The following is a 21,730-nucleotide window of genomic DNA, read 5'->3' as shown; positions in this document are numbered from 1 at the left end:
GATAATCAGTTATTGCATAATTCATAACTCACTGCCAAAGAATATTGAACCAAAAGATAGACTTAGATTCAAAAAGGATTACTTTTATATAAGACTATTACACTTAAACTAGATAAGAATTTTAAAAAGGTAATAAACATTCTGGAATAAAAACCAATCATTTACTAATATTGGAAAGAAACTTCCCTCCTGGGCATATTATTGAATATTTTTCCATCGTGAGGATTTATCCTCTGAAGCATTAATCAGTATTTGAGACAACAAGATGCTGGACTAGATGGACAGTTTAACTGGATCGAATATTGCTGTCTGTTTTTATGTCATCTTTTTGTATAGTCATGATACATCTTTAATTTATAATCTTAAAAAATTTAGAAAAGTACTTAGATGTTGCAATTTAACGCAATGCAAAGTAAATGTACAATGATATTAGAATTAGGGAGGGAAGATGGATAAATTTTGTGCTTCTGTTCTTTTTGTTTTGCAATTCGTTGCCACCTCTACTGTGTAAGAGCCTCTAGGCCAAGGGTATTTTATCCAGATGGCCCTTTACTTACAAACAAAAAACTGTATATAAGAAACCTTGTGAGCTGATGCTTAAAACACAACAACAGAAAGCCCTCATGTTTATTCTTAGGTGTCTTTGTAGCCGCCTTGTTTTTAGTTTGGCTTTTGTTTTTTTGTGGTGGGCCCATAGAAGAAATGCTGTCACTGATTCTCCTTGGGATAAATTTGTTAAAAATCAGTAGCCTGGCTTCTCTTCAAAATATTGGCTGCACTGAGTAAAATTGTGAATAAGTTTATTATATCATTATATTATGGATCCTTTATATGTGGGATAAAGATAGCTAAAAATGCACTATACAGATTACAGGTTTTGGATGCCAGAATCTCATCAGCTTTATACATTTAATTGACTTGTGGGTTAGTTATTCTGGATACCAGTAAACCAGGGTTTTATTGTGGTTCATTTTACTCATGCTCTACCAATTGTTAAATAACTTTAATGGTACAGCTGTTAAAACAAAGAAGGGTTTGGCAAGGACAGATGGCAATGCAGTATGAGCCTAAAGCTATTTTTCTTCTCCTAGAATAACGTACAGATACTGTCGAAACAAATACTCCTGAAGTGTGAGCATTTGTAATTGTTTTCTTCATAATGATATTTGTGTTTCTGATCTTTTGCACAAGTTTAGACACTTGGGCTTTGTTTCTCCCAAACAATAGATGGAGACAGAGCTCCTTCCTACTGTATGAGATGCCTGTAAGAAATTTGTTTAGAATAGCATGGGTATAAAACTTGCACATGGTCAAGTCATTGACTTATGATTTTTTCAAAAATGGAATTAAAAAAAAACTTCTGAAGAAAAGAAATTTCCCCCGGTTTGTTCCTTTTCATTGGTCAAACATTGTTCGTTTTCTATAGTTTTGCATTATATTGCAATAGTCAGGGATGTTTAACTGAGGGCCAGGAAGCAGGTACTCATGTAGGTCTTAAAAAGTGGCTTTTCTTATGTCAGAAATATAATAATGTTTAAAAGTTGATAATTTTTTTTCCATTAGCTCATATTTAAAGCAAAATAAAGTTGAGGTTAAAATAACCTTTACATTCTTGACAACTGGAAAGATATATTTAATTGATCTGACATTAACATCACGGTAACCATTCCTAGACTTTGATATATTGCCACTATACATCTCTGGCACCACAATATTCTTTTAAGTACCATAACAAAGTGATGAACAAAATAGTTTGGTAGGACAAAAACCCCAAATGAAGGTTGGCCTCTTGTGTGCTCTTAAGAGGGTAGCCTCACTTACAGATTTGTTGCCTGGGTAGAGCCTTGAGTGATTGAGTTCTTTGGTCTGTTCAAACATCTATGGATGTTCAATGGAGAGTGAGCTGGTGAATGCCCCAAGATTATCCTCTTTTGCTGACAAATGGAATCAGCAGGTTTCCAGGTCTTTCTGATGTGTATCTCTTCGGTTGTCCAGCTTGCAACATGTGGCCCACAGATAAAAAGCTCTTTCTCATTACCTCCCCCCCCCCCCCCCGGCGAATAGTTGCTATTTGGGAAGGTAGGGCTGTGCCAGGGAGCTTGATACAAACTCAATGAAACGTAAAGTCATAAGACTTTTGCAAATGCAAAAAGAGTTACAGTTCGTGGACACTAACATACCATCGCTCATAAACAATAATAAAGTAAATTGAAACTTCTGTGCAGTGGATTATGGAGAAAACAAATTGCTCTTCTCTTCACTGAAGGGAATTAGTTACAGTTTTTAATCAATTTGAATTAAAACTTTGTTACTAATTAGTCCTGTCTATAATTAAGGTTAAGTATAAGTAGTACAAGTGCAGCATAATCAGATCAGTTACGAAGCCTTGAAATGATCAGCTTTAAGGAGCAAGACATGTTATGGAAGTGTTGTAATATAATACACTAAATAGTAGAAAGAGCAAGTAGAGGAAAAGGCAAGAATTTTATAGTCTTTCCACTGGAATAAAGATCACTTGAAGGACAGCCACGAGCACACAGTTCATGCATTACTGACTTGTGAGAACATAAGAATGGCCATCCTGGGTCAGACCAATTGACCATCTCGACCAGTATCCTGTCTTCCGACAATGGCCAATGCTAGGTGCTTCAGAGGGAATGAATAGAAAAGGTAATCAAGTGATCCATCCTGTCGCCCATTCCCAGCTTCTGGCAAAACCGAGGCTAGGGATACCATCCCTGCTAACCTGGCTAATAGCCATCGATGGACCTATCCTCCATGAATTTATATCGTTCTGTTTTTAACCCTGTTATAGTCTTGGCCTTCACAACATCATCTGGCGAGGAGCTCTACAGGTTGACTGTGTGCTGTGTGAAGGAATATTTTCTTTTTTGTTTGTTTTAAACCTGCTGCCTATTAATTTCATTTGGTGACCCCTAGTTCTTGTGTTTGAGAAGGAGTAAATAACACTTCATTATTTACTTTCTCCACACCGGTCATGATTTTATAGATCTCTATAATATCGCCTCTCCTCCCCCCCCCCCCCCCATCATCTCTTTTCCAAGCTGAAAAGTCCCAGTCTTTTTAACCTTTCCTCTTATGGCAGCCATTCCATACCCCTAATCATTTTTGTTTCCCTTTTCTGAACCTTTTCCAATTCCAGTGCATCTTTTTTGAGATGGGGTCACCACATCTGCATGCAGTATTCAAGATGTGGGCATACCACGGAGTTATATAGAGACAATATGATATTTTCTGTCTAATTATCTATCCCTTTCTTAATGATTCCCAATATTCTGTTCGCTTTTTCGACTGTCGCTGCACATTGAGTGGATGTTTTCAGAGAACTATCCACAGTGACTCCAAGATCTCTTTCAGCTAATTTAGACCCCATTGTTTTATATGTATAGTTGGAATGGCAGTAATTCTGGCCACCTTTTTCTCATAGGCATCCTATCATGACCTTTTTGGTGACTACAGAAACTATGAAACTACATACATACAATCAACGTTCAATTGTCAATTAAAAAAATCCCACCCCATCCCTCTCAAGGGGATCAGGGAACTGGGAATGGGTAGGCAGGAATCTTTCTGATAATTTCAAAACGTGCTTTCCTCTGCTAAACCCCTAATCTTTTCCCAGGAAAATCTAAAGAAAACCTATTACGCCTCTTACTCAGCTAGTAGCTGTGATATCCACTTAATTCACCTCCGTAGTCTACTTGTATGGCTACTTTTATTTTTGGGACAACCTTGAAGTAGGGGTTCAGCAGACTAGTATAGGAAGCTGCTATTCCCTGCTCACTTTTAGCACCTGCTTTAGACATAGGACTGTTGTCAAGTTCCTTTTCCTCAGGAGTAAGTGGTGCTGTTGTAGTACATTGATCATTCTTTTTATTTCTCAGGAGAAAAAACAGCCATGTATATAAACTCTTGTTTCCTCCTATACGCTGCCCTTTGTTTCATCCTTCACCTGTGATTGGCCAAGGTCTGGGTACACACAGTTGCACTAGATTAACTGAAGATGTGATTTCAAAGCACTTCAGTTGAATCGGTGCAATTCTTTGTATGTACTCTGTTAGCTTGCCGCTCTACATTTTAGTTTTCAAAACCCATTGCATATTAAAAAGGTCTGAAAGCACCTTTCTGTCACAGTTTAGGGCAACTGAACCTGTAATCCCCCTCCGTGGTCCAGCATGGGCTACTCTTAAGTATCTGGCTCCCCAGCTGTCACCTCTCTTGGGTGGAAAGGCATGTCTCTCTCCTTTCTGACCAGGATATTTTCTGCCTGTCCATACTGTGAATTCCTTAGCAAGTCAGACTGCATAAACAGGCATGCTTTGCATTCTCCTCCAAAGCAATGAACAGCATAATTGCCCACAGTTAACCACACAGCTTTTTCTAAGCAAACACATTTATTCTTAAAGTGGAAGCATTACAGGGAAAACGTATTAAAAACAATAAAGGGACCTACATGCATGCTAGTAAGTTTACCAGAGATCACCCTTAAGTCCAACAGGGCTCTGGCAGGAGATCAAACCTTCAGATCCCACACTGGGGGGTGGGGGGGAGGTTCTGTGGTTAAAGTTCATAACATCTTTTGCTCAGAACAAGAACATCCATGAGTATGAGAGTGACTCCTTTATACAGATTAGGTCTTTGATCTACAGAGACTGTGAATAGGTGATAAACCAGACAATGGTCCCCTCTTCAGGGCGAAGTGTCAAAAGATCACAGTCTTGTGTCTAGGATACTGTACATTGTTTCAAATAGTCCTTTTGAAACTCATATCACTTCCCAGGGTTTACAATAGTCATGTCTCCCCGCTAGATAAGTTGCATACGGTCCCATGATAATACATAAACATTTGCATTTTCAATTCAGTGAACTCTTAAACTTGATTCAAGAAGGTTTAATTTAATTCAGTAAGGTTTGTCCAGGATATTACAGAAATTATACCATATCAATCACACATTTAAACGTGAGTCTCAATTTGAGCATGACTGCTAAATTTCTGGTGAAAATTAATGACTGTTTTACAGTGGTAACAAAAAATAGAAGCAAGTATATTGAATAAGTGAACATAGGAGATATATGAAATGTATATTGATGGGTAGGTTAAGACAGCACTTTGTCCCCCAAGTTGCCCTGTGAAAGATCTTACACTGAAGCAGTTAATTGCATGGATAATACATTTCTCCTATCCCATATTAAATACACAACAGCTCTTGAAACTCACCTTCCTTACCTGGTGATTAAATGTGCTAGATGATAATTGTGCTGTGACATTTTGAACTAGGAATCACAGAACAATAGAAATGTAGGGCTGGCAAGGACCTGGAAGTCATCAAGGCCAGCCCTCTGTGCTGAGGGAGAACAAAGTAAACCTAGACCATCCCTGACAGCTGTCTCTAACCTGTTCTTAAAAATTCCCAATGATGGGGCTTCCACAACCTCCCTTGGAAGCCTATTCCAGTGCTTAACTATCCTTATTTTAGAAAGCTTTTCCCAATGTTTAATATAAATCTCCCTTGCTGAAGATTAAATCCATTTCTTGTCCTGCCTCTAGAGGACATAGAGAACACTTGTTTACCATCCTCTTCCAAAATGTTAAGGGCTGTTATAAAGACTATCAGGTCCCACTTCAGTCTTCTTTTTTCAAGACTAAACATACCCAATAGTTATAACTTTTCCTTATAGTTCAGGTTTTCTGAACCTTTTATCATTTTTGTTGCTCTTCTCTGAGCTGTCTTCAATTTGCCCACATCTTTCTGAAAGTGTGGCGCCTAGAACTGGACACAGTACTCCAGCTGAGGCCTCACCTGTTCTGAGTAGAATCGGACAATTACCTCCCTTGTCTTACATATGACACTCCTGTTAAATATACCCCAGAATATTAGCCTTTGTTGCAACTGCATCACATTGTTGATGCAATTTGTGATGCACGATAGCCCCCAGAGCCTTTTGAGCAGTACAACCATCTAGCCAGTTACTCTGTATTTTGTAGTTATGCATTTGAGATTTTCCTTGTTACGTGAAATACTTTGCACTTTTCTTTATTGAATTTCATCTTGTTGAATTTAGACAAATGCTCCAATTTGTCAAGGTCATTTTAAATTCTAGTTCTGTCCTCCAAAGTGCTTGCAACCTCTCCCAGCTTCTTGTTATCCACAAATTTTATAAATTCCATTATCCAAGACATGAATGAAAATATTGAATAATACCAGACCCAAAATATGCCCTTCCAGTTTAACAGCAAACCATTGATAACTATACTTTGAGTACTGTCTTTCAACCAGTTGTGCACTCACCTCAGAGTAATTTCATCTAGACCACATTTCCCTAGTTTGCTTATGAGAATGTCATGTGGGACTATGGGACTATGTCAGAGTCCTTACTAAAATCAAGATATATCATCTACTGCTCTCCCTTCTCCCCCATCTACTAGGCCAGTAACTCTGTCAATGAAGGAAATGAGGTTGGCTTGGCATGATTTGTTCTTGACAAGTCTATTCTGGCTATTACTTATAACCCTATTATCCTCTAGGTACTTGCAAATTGTTTAATTTTTTCCATTATCTTTCCAGGTATCGATGTTAGGCTGACTGGTCTGTAATTCCCTGGGTCCTCTTTGATATCCTTTTTAAAGATAGGTAGTCCATTTGCCATTCTTCAGTCTTCTGGCACCTCACCTGTCTTCTTGAAGATAATTACTAATAGTTTCAAGATTGCTTCAGCTAGTTCATTAAGTACCTTAAGATGGCCCCTGCCAATTTGAATACATCTAGTTTATCTAAATATTCTTGAACCTGTACTTTCCCTATTTTGGCTTATGCTCCTTCCCCTTGTGTTTAATATTAATTGTGTTGAGTATCTGGTAACCATTTCCCTTTTTAGTGAAGACAGAAGCAGAATGGACATTATACACCTCAACATAGGTACATACAATTGCTTGGGACAAATATGACACACTCCTCAAGAGTGTGAATCCATATGAACAGTTGGTTCAAACACCAGCAACCATGTGTGTGTGTGGGGGGGGGGGTTTGTTTGGTTTTGTTTGGGTTTTTTTGCAAGAAATGAGCTTTGGGAATGTACTAAAATGTAGAGGGGTTTGTCTACATTTTATGTTCTGATAAGGTACCAGTTAAATCTGATTATGGCTCGTCCTTTAAATGTATCACTCATAGCATCTCTGCCATATTTTATAATTTCTACATAGAGTGATTTCATTATGTGTATGTATCTGTCCAGGCAGTTTCTCTCTTGCCAGTAATTTTTTAATTTCCTTAGGCTGGTAGAAAATGAGAGCTTGTTCACACTTGCAAATGTACTGAAATAGCTGTTCCGGAATAATTATTCCAGAGTAGTTATTTTGGTATAAGCCCCCGTTTACACACACTCTCATATATGAGTGCCTTTTTAATTCATTTATTCCAGAATGAGTATTCACACAGAGGCTTAGACCAAAATAACTATTCCCGAAAATGTCCAAATGTAGACAACCCTGAAGATAAAGGAACATACTCTGTATCCAGCTTCCAGGAAGTTTCACATCTACTCCAGCTGGAGCAAAGATGCATTATCATTCTGGGGCTGATCTACACTGGAATTAATGATCATGTTTTAACACTTGTGAATGCATCAGAAAGTTCTAGTGTAGACAAGAACACAGTCATAGTAATAATCATTTTAACTAGTCAAAGTTAACTGTAGTGCCCTTGTATATACTAGAGTTTTCATTTGTTAGTAAACACGTGTTAAAACAATTTTTAATTCAAATGTAGACATGCTTATGTACAGTACCTCACAAGAATATTATGAAGCTTACTTCACTAATGTTTGCCATGTGCTTTTGATATTTGGCACTATGGTGCTTTAATCCTTTGACCCAATCTGTAAGAATTTTAAGTGTTCAGCATCCGATTAGTGCTAAGTAGTTGTTTATAAGCATTCATAGGTAAGTGTCTTCCTTGGAATTTCATCGTGCTAAATATGAAGTGTGGGTGTCTTGGGGCAAGTTGTCAAGTATCAGAGGGGTAGCCGTGTTAGTCTGAATCTGTAAAAAGCAACAGAAGGTCCTGTGGCACCTTTAAGACTAACAGAAGTATTGGGAGCATAAGTTTTCGTGGGTAAGAACCTCACTTCTTCAGATGCAAGTGGGGCAAGTTGGCATTCTTTGGTTTTAGTTAAAGTACATTGAATGGTTGGTAGCCACACTACTAAGGCAGAAGAATATGCCTGGAAAGTGTTACGCTGTGTACTTTTACATGGCTACATGTGTTTGGGAGCTACCATGGGACTTGCACATTTCAGGCTGTGTGCTTTTGAGAAAGCTGCAGAATCTTAGTACTAAAAAGAGATATTGAATAGTATATTAGGGGTTTGTGCTCCATCCCTCAGCATCTCATTCTTTGTACTGCAGTCTCAGAGAAGGCTGCTTCATTTCCTTCTCAAAGAGTGAAGCAAGCATGGCTACTTCTGTAAGGGAGAAGATTAAATTGATATGTAAAATGGCCCAGAATAAAGGGTTAAGTAAAATAAAGTATACCTATGTGCACAAGGCTCTTGTCAAGCTTGGGGGCAAATGAGATTTTATTTGAATGCCTGGAGTCTTGACAGCTAGCAGAGAAGCAATCCTATTCAAGACTGAGCTGTAATTTTGTATGATTTTTGCTAGTGCACTGCTTCTTGGATTTTTAGCTCAGCAGTAAACTCTGTTTCAAATACTATGTATTCTTAACCAACAGTCTCTGTCAGTGCATATCAACTAGTGGCATTTGTATTTTGTGGATGTATAACATATACACCTCTACCCCGATATAACTCTGTCCTCAGGAGCCAAAAATATCTTACCACGTTATAGGTGAAACCGCGTTGTATTGAACTTGCTTTGATCCGCCGGAGTGCACAGCCCCCCCCACACACACCCCGGAGCACTGCTTTACTGCGTTATATCTGAATTCGTGTTATATCGGGTCACATATCGGGGTAGAGGTGTAGTAGAATTATTTTGTGCTTTATATTTCAGTGATAGACGTTTGCTACAACCTGCTCAGGTATGTGACGTTTTCAAAGGAGTTATATTGGTCATCTGCTACTTCATGATGCACTATGTTGACTACTCTATGATGTACCATCTGATAAGAGGACAGTCTGTCATAAAACTCTACATCATCTACAACATGCTGGAGGTAAGGGCATTGGCATCAAAAGGAAATGTCAAAGTATGCTTTCTTTCAGAATATCTAATATTGTTATGACTTTTGTACTTTGTACATCTCTCCAATATAGTAAGTAGAAAGATGTTAAACCTCAAGGTGGACTTTAACATATAGTAAAATAGACATGGACATGAAAATATCTCTGAGATGCTTCCATAAAAAAGGGTGCAACAACTTTGATATACATCCTCTTTCATAAATCTGTTTCCTGTAATGCAGTCAGAGTTAATTAAAATAAATGTTAATAAAAAAAATGAGAAAGTGAGAAATAGAAAACGGAGAAGAGACTGAAACTTGAAATGCAAGAGTCAGAGATAATAGTTTGAAAAAATTAATATTTGAAATAGGAAGAGCTACTGAGAAGGTTTTGCCCACTAGTGGCAAAATCTTATGGAAGAACAAAGAAAAGGCAAAAGGTAGATGAAATTTATCTGTTTACATTTTCTTTTAAAAAATGTGCCTTTTAGTATGCTTAGGCTTGTCTACAAAAACCCAAATCAGTACTTTCAACCTCTCCCAATCTATACCATCAGAGAAAAGTCTGAGTGCATGGATAGAGTTTAGAGGAGTGTTAGAGAAACAGGCGAGGGAAGCAGAGAGAGAGAAGGTCTGTGAGGTGGGATAAAGGGAAGTCCTGTAAAAACTCAAAGTATTTGTGTAACGGGGTTCATGCACCACTGGCACCTGCTGCTGGCTGTCTTGGGAATTAGCTCAGTGCCCTCTTCAGGTGGTGTCTCACCACCATCATTCCTGCTCTAGGATCCACATCTCTTCAAGGACCGTGGCATCCTCTTCAGTCACAGAGCCCGCTGGCGGTGCCACACACCTTGCTACCCCCATCCGGGGGACCTGCAGTCTGCTGTTCAGCCACTTCCATTAGTGGCTACTGCAGCATATTGTCTGGCCACTTCCTCATGGCCCCAGCATCCTCTTTGCCCTTGCCTCAGGGACTCCTCCTGCAAACCCCAGCAGTCAGCCAGGAGCTGCCTCTCGCTCCCCCCGGTCCCTGCTCACAGCACTGCTCTGTCCTGGGTGCTGGCAGTTCTCTCAGCACTCCAGAGTCACAGTCCTTCCTCCCTGGGCTCCCAGCAGAGAACTGCCTTCCTCTGCCCTGCAGCTCCCTTTTTATATGGGTCTGCTTGGCCCTGATTGGCTGCTCCTTTCAGCCCTTCTCTGATTGGCTGACTCCTGCATAGCCTCCTTAGGGCTCTATTAACCCCTTAGAGCCCGGTGTGGGGCAGGCGCCCCATCACAATCTGTTTTTGTATTATTCATTATTATTATTCAAAGCTTTTGGACAACTGTGCTTTTACAACTGTGATTTTCTTATCACTAAAATGTAATGAACAATAGTAAATAACATTTAAGAAAATGTAATTGGATAAGGCTTGAGTCTGACCTTAGATCTGCATTTCTGTATCATGTAAATAGCATAACGTGTTTAAGGGGCTACTACAGCCCCTGTTGTTCTGCCAGGATACTACAGTGTTCCTAATCGTCCTTGAATAATTAGTATGATACAGATGTCTAACAAACCTTTGAGGATTATTGAGATTGGGCTGTGGTTTATCCAAAATCTGGAGATTTTAGTTCTAGACATGAATTATTCCCTACTGCTGTTTGAAAATAATGAATAAGAAGCACATTTCAGAACCACAATATTAATACACTTCCTGAAATAAGCGATGTGTGAGAGTCACCTTGGATGTTTAGTTGTTAAGGCTTTCTTGCCTTGCAAGTGATTTTTTTTTTTTTTTTTTACTACTTTTAAATAATCTGGAAATCAAAATGCAAAATTCAGCACTCTGACATCATGTGGACTGTGACATTCTAGGAGACATTCATCCACATACAGTTTCTTAATCTCTGACAGTATGAGTGATCATGATTTAGTAAGTAAATCCAAGTATGGTACAATTTATTAATGCTCAAAATAGTTTTTCATTTCAGTTTAACTGTTTCAAAACACTGACCAAATACAGTGATGGCTACTTATTACAGTATTTTGCTCAGCGAAGCAGAAGGCGTGTGTCATCTTCTCACTGAGTTAACAGGGCGAGAATTTGAGAGTGGCTTTATCTGAATCCAAGCAGAACCAATAGTGCACTTCCCTGCTCTAGAGCAAGGAAATAGTTTCTCCTGATCTGAATTCTGTGTTCTGATACTGCTCATATAACTACTGTAGTTAGCAAAGCAAACTCCCTTTAATTTCAGTGGAGAAGGATCCAACTAGAAAGTGTATTGGATTTCTTTGATCTGCCATGAATAACTTCCATGCCTGGCAGAGCAGGAAAAGTGATTTCTGCAGGCTTTTTACAAGCCTACATCACAGCAGAAAACAGAGGGTCCTAGGTCCCATCAGCATACTTGCTGGGAGCATGTTTCCATTTTACCCAAACACAGATCTGCCACTAGTAGTACACCTTTCAAGGTGCCTGTATAAGAATAGACACTTTTTAATTTTTTTTAAAAAAGCAATAACCAGACTTACATTTGTATCAAAATATACTTAACTCAAATTTCTCATTTTGAAATTTTAATTTGGAGAAATGATTAGTCTGACAAAGATGTTTACAATGATGTTTTCGGCTATCTCTGGGTCAGAGAAAATTGTCCTGCAAATGAATTTGATAGAAATAAAAAACTTCCAAATAATGTGCTGAATGCCGCCCCAATAACTAGGCTGAGGGATGCGTTCAGCCCAGTTGGCTTAAAATGACGCTTTTCTTTTTTTAGATTCAGACCCACCGGCTCCTGCTCCTTATGAAGCCCCAGCGTGTGTTATGCTGGTGTCACAACATTCACCATGGAACTCTACTGGAGCCTGGAGCCGGCATATAGGGTTTAGGTAAGTCCACTTTAAAAAAACCCCCAACAATATTGCGTGGTGTTTCCTTGTTTTATACCCTAAGGGATATAAAATATTAAAATGTTAAAAGAAAAAAAATACCTTTTAAACCCCCCGCAATATTGTGCACGAAACCAAACTTACCTGACTCCTTAAGTATTCTATATTGGGTGCCACTTTACTAAAGTACATGATGGGGCAGCACACGGAGCTGGAGCTAGGGGTTGTTGACCACCTTCACTGAGAAGTAAAAAGCCGAAAACAGTGCCATTGTAAATATCCTTTTGAATTAACCTAATTATTTTTCTAATTTAAAATTTCAAGCTGCTAAATTTGAAATAACTCAGAGTAGGAGATTCTGTTATCATAATGCTGTGAGGGTAGCCAGTTAATACGAAATGCTACTCTTAAGTGTCTTCTTTGGGACATTCAGCATTTAACTGTACCATTTGCTGTTTTGGTCAAATCTTCACCTTTAAGTTTTTTTAGTGGTACTAAATAACGAATGTTAGCTTGAGAGTTTGTTGAACTTTTCTAATTTCTGTCAGAAGTTGTTCTTCAATAACTTTTTAAAATTTGAATAACAGCTTAAAAAAAAAAAAAAAAAAAAAAAGCATTGAGTCCTGGCTGACTTTACTTTGTTCTATGAAAAACCTTTTAGTTAATGTGGCAGGACTTGCTTGTATATCTTCTGTTCTACTCTGATATTACTGCTTATAGCCTTTACTTGTCTAAAGTTGTCATTTTTAGTTTACAAAAGACTAGCTGAATGAAGCATTAATCTTAATACATCTTATGACAATGTTTGTGTTTTATATCATGATCTTATTACTACAGTTTAATAAGGAATGGTAATATATTAGTGTGGTTGTATTTATCTGTTTACTTGGGTCAGACTCGTAAGAGATGGAAAATACTTATTAATTCATCCAGACATGCTCTATAAATATAGAATTGTTCTCTAAAGTACATCTTCCAATGCTTTGTTCATCTAAATTTTAAATATTCCAGACTTGTATGTATGTGCTGGAGGAAGAGGTTCCATCACTTCTCTTCTGAATTGCCTTCCATTTGGCAGTATCTCCAGTTGCTGAGAACTAAATTTAATCACCTTGACCTTTCTTGCTGCTGTATTGAATAGCAAACTTGTGTAATTTGCTATACGTGATTATTCCTGCATTCCTTTCAGAATTGTTGCTTTCTGGGTTCTCCCTCCCCCATTGCATATATATTTTGGATTGCATTTCCTAAGATGTCTGCAGTTTTCCAAATCAGTTCTCATGTTATATTCTGCCCATTTTTCTAATCCCTCTGGATCCCTTTGTATCATTTTTCTGTCCTCTTTGGTATTTGTAATTCCTTTAAATATTATCTGAATTTGTGCCGTTTATTCTGTGCTCGAGGGCATTAGTGAAGATGTTATACGAACAGACCAAATGCCAATCTTTGCAGTACCCCACTAGACATCTCCTCCCTCTTCCCCCAACTTGATACTTTGCTGTTTATCAGTACCTTTTCCTTCATTCTTTTAAAATATTTGGAAAAAATGAGATGCAGGCTGACTTTGTGGCATGATAGTGAACAGGTTGTTTTGTGAAAGAAGTTTGAATTAACTAACCACAGGCTGCCATAGCTGAAGTTTGTTGCCAGGGCCCAGGATTTCATGTCATAAGTACATAAGAACAGCCATACTGGGTCAGGTCCATCTAGCCCAGTATCTTATCTTCTGACAGTGGCCAGAGCAAGATGCTTCAGAGGGGATGAACAGAACAGGGCAATGTCGATCATCCATCCCTGGTCGTCCAGTCTCAGCTTCTGGCAATTGGAGGTTTAGGAACATCCAGAGCATGGGGTTGCATCTCTGACCACCTTGGCTAATAGCCATTGATGGACCTATCCTCTATGAACTTACCTAATTATTTTTGATCCAGTTATATGTTTGGCCTTCACAACATCCCATGGCAACATGTTCCACAGGTTGACTGTGCATTGTGTGGAGAAGTACTTCCTTTTGTTTTAAACATGCTGTGTATTAATTTCATTAGGTAACCACTGATTTTGTGTTATGTGAAAGGGTAAATAACACTTCCTTATTCTTTCTCCACACCATTCATGATTTTACAGACCCCTATCATATCCCCCCTTAGTCATGTCTTTTCTAAACTGAATGTTCCCAGTCTTTTTAATCTCTCCTTGTATGGCAGTTGTTCCATACCTCGTAATAATTTTTGTTGCCTTTCTCTGTAACTTTTCCAATTCGGATCTATCTTTTTAGAGATGAGGCAATCAGAACTGCATGCTGTATTCAAGGTGTGGGTGTACCATGGATTTATATAGTGGCATTATGATCTTTTCTGTTTTATGTTTCCCTTTCCTAATGGTTCCTAATGTTCTGTTAGCTTTTTTGACTGCCATGATGTCTCCAAGATCTTTCTTGAATGGTAACAGCTAATTTAGACCCCATCATTTTGTATTTATAGTTGGGATTATTTTTTCCAATGTGCATTACTTTGCACTTATCAAATAGGTGTCTAGTGCCTGAGTAAGTCCTGCTCAAAGAGAGGTATGGTAGGGTTGAGTAGACCAGTTAGGAATATGAACAAGGCAACTGTAACATAGCATTGGGAAAGCTTTGCAGTGGAATGATGTGTCCAAAAAAGGAAAATCATATGAAAAAAATTGTGCCTCTAAGGCCCTTTTTGTGGGTTGAGCTTTAACTATTGCAATGTATTTAAATGACTTATTTTAATAGGAGAAGCACTGTTTTAAAATATTAAAAGGTCTCTCTCTTTAGGTGGCCGATCGACTGTTTTCCTCTTTTGGGCAAGATATTTTGGATGCCCTTTATTGGACAGCTACTGAACCTAAGGAGAGAAAAAGAGCTCATATAGGTGTGATTCCACACTTTTTCATGGCAGTGCTGTATGTCTGTATCCTTCCTTGCTTTTTGTCAGAATTAATTGCAACAATTTTCTTTAGCTTGTTGTACATTAGGTTAAAGAGTTTCTCAATAAATTAAAATAAGAATAATTTTAAAACAGAATTGTGTAAAATTATTTGAATACATTTCTGAGCTTGCCTGAAATTGCATATTCACATTCATTTTCAGAATAAGATTTACAGTACTTCATTTTTTAAAAGTGAATTGAAACGCTTTTAACGTGCCAAGATGTGAGTTAAGAGTTGTATTTCTCATGCAGCAATTGATGATCTTGCTAACACCAAAAGTGAAGCAAATGGAAACAAATGGACTATGAATGAATATTGATTGTGCTTACATTGAGTATTTTCTCACAAGAGGTTTTAAAATATCAATTTTACTATCTTCGGTACAGCATAATTGCCCTCCTAATTTGAAAATATTTGTCTGAAAAAATATGATAACTCTTTAACAATTATTTTTGCTTCCCTCCTCCAGCTCTAGGTTTTTTTTCTAGTTTGTCACTAGATTAAATACATTCATATATTGTATTTCTCCTGATGTTGCCCCATGCAGCCTTGCAACACAGTGTTGTTCTTTAACTGTGGAGGTTGGCTTGAGGTGCCCGTCAGAGAAGCTTGTCTGTCAATCTTCTTTGACTTCCAAATTGGGTTATAGAAGCAAGAAACTTTATAAGGCGGAAATTCATATCTTCTTTATGGTAGTGTCTTCTAATGTCAATAAACAATGGGAATGGTTCTTATTTCTTTGCCATGTTAAGTAAATCAAGGCAGAAGATTTTCTTATTGCATGCAGATGGGTTCCTAGACTTTCGTTTGTTGATATATGATGAATTGGGAGAAGAGTCCAATAGATGTTTGTCTCTTCAAAAATAATTAAGTGCAGTGTTGTCTGCCACTTAGCCATGCATTTTTCCCTATTGAATTCTATGGGCCCATTTCAATCTCCTGCTCAACTACCAGAAAGGAAAGAATCATAGAGCCATAGAAATGAAGGGCTGGAAGGAACCTCAAGAAGTCTTCTAATCCATTCCTCTGCACAGAGGCAGGACCACATATATCAGACTGTCCCTGACAGGTGTTTGTCTAACCTGTTCTTAAAAACCTCTGGTGATGGAGGTTCCCCAACCAACCTTGGAAGCCTATTCAAGTGCTTAACTATCCTTATACTTAGAGAGTTTTTCCTGGAATGTTTCTTGGGGAGGGAAAGTAAGGGGAGAGCCCTCTCCTGCTTATTTTTCCTCATTGCTTTATTTATTAGACTTAAATTTATACGGCTTCTGCTATTTCACTGGCGTGCTTTTGTGGCAGCTCTTCTGGTGACATTTTTTCTCTGTGACTGACAAGATGTGGTGTCCCTAACTTAGATCAACAAGAGGTACAGAAACCAGCAGCAGTAATGATAGATCCAGAATTACTACATGCCAGTTACAGTGTGCAAAGCAGTTGTTACACACTCAGACTCCATCTCAAGTACTTTCAGGCTATATTAACATTTCTCTTACGTGATGACATTAGGCTCTTTCAAAACAGGAAACCTTGATGCAGCCTGGAACATGACTTGCAAAAGAATGCTGTTTCTATCAGAGTAGAATGAACTGCCTAGTAGAGGACTTCAGTGCCTTAACTTAATATTATGTGGTTAACGTTGTAAAACGCTGTGGTATATTACAAGCATGCTGTGGAAATATAAGCAGTTCTGAAACTCACAGGTTTGAGTGTAAGAAATTGCTATAACTTAGAATCTTATTACAGTGCTCATGTAAAAAGCATATCAACACAGTGATGAAATCCTGGCCCCATTGAAGTCCATGAGAATTTTACCTCCACAAGTACTATATAACTACTAATCTATTCCAGGAATTAATTTTTCAGTGATGCATGAAATATTTTTGTATTTTCTATTAATTTTGAGGACAAAATAATATCTTTGTCTGAATTTTTTTCAAAGTTTTGGATGATGCTAATATAATACAGTACAGAAATGTACTTTTCAAATGTCATTTTCTTTAACACTGCTATTTTCAGTCTTGCATGCTATTCTTATAATGGTCCAAGCAACAACACTTAACGTAGCCTTCAACTCCCACAACAAGTCACTGCTTACCATCATGATGTCTAATAATGTAAGTATGAAGTAAATTTGATTTTTACCTCAAAGTAATAAGCAAATACTTGTTCATCTCTTTCATTTACGAGCGACACAGTGCATTTTAGCATCATTGTTCCACAGGACAAATTTTTAATGCTTAGAGAGTAGTATAACTTCATAATTGTGTATATATACCCTCAGTTATCGTAAACATAGCATCTGAATAAATTAAGTGTTTGATCATCTTTGGCTTTCAATTAAAAAAAAAATTAACATTCCATAGCACATGAATAATCTGTAATGAAGCTAACTGTTTGTGTTTAAAATTACAGTTCGTTGAAATAAAAGGAAGTGTTTTCAAGAAGTTTGAGAAGAACAATCTTTTTCAAATGTCAAACAGTGGTATGTATATTTACATAGGTCAGAAAAATATTACTAATTCAAATTTATTTCAAGTATAGTCTTCCATTATATTTATGGTATTGATACATCAGCTATTATCTTGAAGTAGCTGTTGAGCACTCTGTATTTCTGATAACGTAGACCTGAATTCTAGATCACTTAATTTCTGCTTTGTTTAATAGGACTAAACCAAGAATTCAGTTTTAGGAACATTGTATTTGCACAAATAACTATGTTTGCACTTTAGTACTAAAATATGCCAGGAATCTGTCTATGCATTGTCTGTCTACTTAAATACACTCCAAAATTCACACATTTAACCTACTCAAACACCATTTAAGATTATTGCCAAATTCAGAAACCACTGGTAGACCACAACATTATTAAATACCGCTTAATATATCCCTTGTTAGCAAGTATCCTGACACCTCTGCTATGTTAGCGATCACTGGGGCTTATGTGCATAGCACAATATCATGTTTTATTCTGATGAGCAAACAATGTAGTGAAATAAATGTATTTTGAGAGAGTATATTATGAAATCATGGTAGTTTTTAGAGCATGTCGGAAAGAACCGTAGATCTGCACGTTAGGTAAAATTAAGACCACAGGAGGCTTAGGTCTTGTCTATATGGTATGTTAGTCCGTGCTAGAGGGATGTAAATTCTAGTGCACACTAGTATGTTGCTCACCAATTGACCTGTGTGGACCCTGCTAACACACACTAAAAGTTTCCTACTGGATGTTAATGTAGTCCTGTTTTAAACGCTCACTAGAATTTTTAGTGTAAGCCAGCAAGGTCAACTCAGGCCAGTTAGTACACGACATGCTAGTGAACACTAATTTACACCCCTGTAGTGCAAACTAACACACTGTATAGACAAGCCGCTAAAGAACACAAACTGTGCATCTGGTGTTCATGATTATGTTGCTGAATGTATTGAAATTTGGAAACTCTCTAGATTAGAAAGATTGTCCCGGGAAGAGAAGTCTCAACTATCCTTTGACTTAAGTACTTTTGTCATAATATTTCAGGTGGACAGTAGAAATTTTCATATTAATTTCAGTACCTAGTTAGGAAAAATATTTTTTTGATGCTTTGAGATATAGTATGATGTTGAAGTGGTGTTAAGGGGCTCTTTATTCCTGGTATCTCCTCATACAGGTGCAGTGCATTAACCTTAGAAAAAAGAATCTTTTGTCTATCAGTTCTTCATTGCATGCATATGTGATACGCAAGAGTTAAAATTAAAAATTATATATGGGTGCACACAATCACACATTAAATAAAAAGCTTTAATTTTCTCTTTGACACTCTCTCAACTTTTAAATGAAGAAGATACTTTCCTTTAAATCAGGCTTTAGTAAAGAAACTAAACCAATGATTAACTGTAAAACTTTATGTAAAATGGACAATTTGAAGTGTTCCAAGAGTTAGATTTTAGCAAACTGCTTCATCATTTGAATATCTGACTTGTGTATGTGAGATACTAAGATCACAGCTCTGTCACAATCTTCACTTCTGGAGGGGAATATGTCTAGTGCAGGTGACTGGGTTCTTAGGTCTGCCAATTACTTGCTTTTTGACTCTGAACAAGATGATTTGTGTCTGCTTCAGTGACTTTATCCCTCTGGAAAATCGGTGTGATACTAGTTCAGTTAATGTTTGTTTTCATGGTATCTTTAAATTCTTGGAATTAGAGGTGATACATGAGTAAACATAGTAGAATAATAAAACAATAAATTTAAATAACTCTCCTATTATATTAAACTTGTCTTTTTTATTAGAAGTCTGTGAAAGCTAAAAAATTGATACTCTTCAGCCATGTCGGAAGGAACTCTTATCCAGTGCTAGTGGTGATAATTTCTGGTGGCCAATTTTAAATATCAACTTTAAAGAATGAAATGTGACGTGTAATTAAAATCTGCTTAATGCGAGTCTTTGTGCAAGTAAAACTGGATTGCTGGAATGTTCACAAAGTGAACATAAAAACGGGCCTGAGCAAGGCCAAAACAAATTCTCTCTTAATTTCTGAGTATTCACTCAAGTTTATTTGTAATATTCACCCAGCTCGGTTTTTGTTTGGTCTTATGATTTTCAGGATCCCAATCATGGTTCTTAAGTTAGTTGAGTTCTACTTAAAATAGATTAGAGGCTATGATTATCAACCATTTCTCATTTATTCTATTTTATTGTTGGGCACTGTTAGCAATGATCTGTAATGGCAATGTCAAGTTTCGCTCCTAGCCATGGGGCGAAGTGAGGCCATGCATTATGCCAGATGGGTATAGAAACAGATGAGTGCATGCAAGAGTGCACAAAACAAGTGAGTTTATTCTCTTCAAATTGATAGCTAACTTTTCCTGAAATGATTCATAGAACTTTAATGAATCACCACATATTGTATGTCTAAAAAGAGAAAAAAGCAAGTTTTCTAAGCTCTCCATGTGTGTTTAGAGTTTCAGATGTACCATAATACTTTTCCAACAGTATAGAGAGCACTAAATTAAGCACTGCAATTTGCACTTACTGTCCGGCAAATCAATTTGTAAGATTGTTCGTATATTTGGTATTAGCCCCTTTCCACTTGTGGTTTGATAGCTTCAATTGCATGCAGTGAAACAGTAGCACATTTTGTGTTAGCTTACTGTGGAAATTCTGACTTGTATCACCAAAGTATTAAAACATCAACGGGTATGTCTACACTTAAAATGCTACAGCAGCATAGCTGCAGTGCTTCAGTGTAGACACTGCCTATGCCAATCGGAGGAGTTCTCCTGTCTGCATAAGTAATCCACCTCCCCAAGAGGCTGTAGCTATTTACTCTGGGGGTTAGGTCAGTATAGCTATATCTCTCAAGTCTGGTCTATAATACAGACCTATATCGGTATAACTGAATCGCTCAGGGGTGTGAAAAATCCACACCCCTGAGCAACATAGTTATACTGACCGAACCCGAACGTGTAGATAGCGCTATGTTGGTGGGAGAGCGTTCTCACTCTTTTGTTGGGTACAGCAAAGTCAGATATTTTATTCTCTTAAGCAGCTACATAAAGGGAGAGAGTGCACCAGGACACAGAGTCTCCCCCTCCTGGGCAGGTCTCTCAACAGGTAAACAATTACAGCAAGCATTTATACCTTTTGTTACAGACAATGAAAAGCAACAGCTGCATTTTGTTTATACATAGGTCGTTCTGATATCTTGTTTTTCTCACTTATGTAGGCTCTTAGTCTACATTCCATATTGTCTGCACATTATCTACACAAGGTTGCAACAACTTCTCACACAGTTCTTTCCCACTCGCCTCACACAATCCTCGCTTCTACAAATCTCACGTTATTAGGGTTACAGTTAGCCTGACTCTTGTTAACAAAACTATCATGCATTGCAATCCCCTTCCTGTCAGTTCTTTCTCTGCTTCCACACCCCCCCCCTTTTGTACTACTGTACAACAAACATTCTCAAATGTCTATTTGCATTAAGTCTTGGAATTCAGATGCTACATCAGATGCTTCAACCTTAGGGGTTTTGATTGGATGTAATGACAATGCATGATTAGCATGGATATGAAAGGTATTACTATTAGTACGTCCTTTACAACAACAATAACATAATCCTAAGCTAACTGATAACAATACAAGCAATAACATTCCCATAGCAATAATATGATGGGATTGTTGTACAGTTTTAGTCATAAAGCACAATGCATCATACTTAGTACATAAAGTAGACACTCTATAAGCTGTCTGAAAGGCATACTTTTCAACTTGATATATATTTTGAAGCATGTGAATTTGCCCTTGTATTTCAGAGATTCTTTGAACCTCTGGTAACAGTGAAAGCAAATTTTAAAATCGATCCGGCACTAAGCTGGTCCAATGAAAGGGTATCTGGAACCTAAGAGCTACTTGCAAAATTCTCTCTGCAGGCCAGTAAATAATATGATTGCCTGCAGCGGTAGTGAGATTAAAATGTATGTCTTGCAATGTGGTGGCTTTAACATACACACAGCTATCATTAGCTTGAAAAAGTAAGTGCCCTGTCAGGGTAGTTCCTTTTCCCCTACCCTCCCAGCAAACATAATCATAAACAGTGACAACTTTTCCTGGCTTCAGTTTACGTATACACTGAAGCTGTGGGGGTCTTTCTACCCATCTCTGCAACTCTAGGTGCTCCTTCTTCACGACTTGGCCCTCAGGCCGGGTCACTGCATGTTTCCCCC

The 21,730-nt window shown here is 37.7% G+C and overlaps 1 protein-coding gene across 4 annotated transcripts in view; it reads left to right on the top strand.

The window, feature by feature from the left end:
- The window catches only part of TAPT1 (transmembrane anterior posterior transformation 1), a 104,001-nt gene that overhangs the window by 49,920 nt on the left and 32,351 nt on the right, over positions 1-21,730 (top strand). For all 4 annotated transcript variants that reach the window (XM_054029335.1, XM_054029336.1, XM_054029337.1 and 1 more), the window contains 4 exons: positions 9,032-9,194; positions 14,867-15,002; positions 17,041-17,138; positions 17,437-17,506. In XM_054029335.1, coding sequence (XP_053885310.1) covers positions 9,032-9,194; positions 14,867-15,002; positions 17,041-17,138; positions 17,437-17,506 — 467 coding nt within the window. The remainder of the gene's footprint in view (positions 1-9,031; positions 9,195-14,866; positions 15,003-17,040; positions 17,139-17,436; positions 17,507-21,730) is intronic.

The sequence above is a fragment of the Malaclemys terrapin genome, chromosome 5 (assembly GCF_027887155.1).
Source record: "Malaclemys terrapin pileata isolate rMalTer1 chromosome 5, rMalTer1.hap1, whole genome shotgun sequence".
In the NCBI taxonomy this organism is placed as follows: Eukaryota; Metazoa; Chordata; order Testudines; family Emydidae; genus Malaclemys; species Malaclemys terrapin.
Note: the sequence above shows the minus strand (reverse complement) of the source record. Positions and strands in the feature narration are given on the sequence as shown.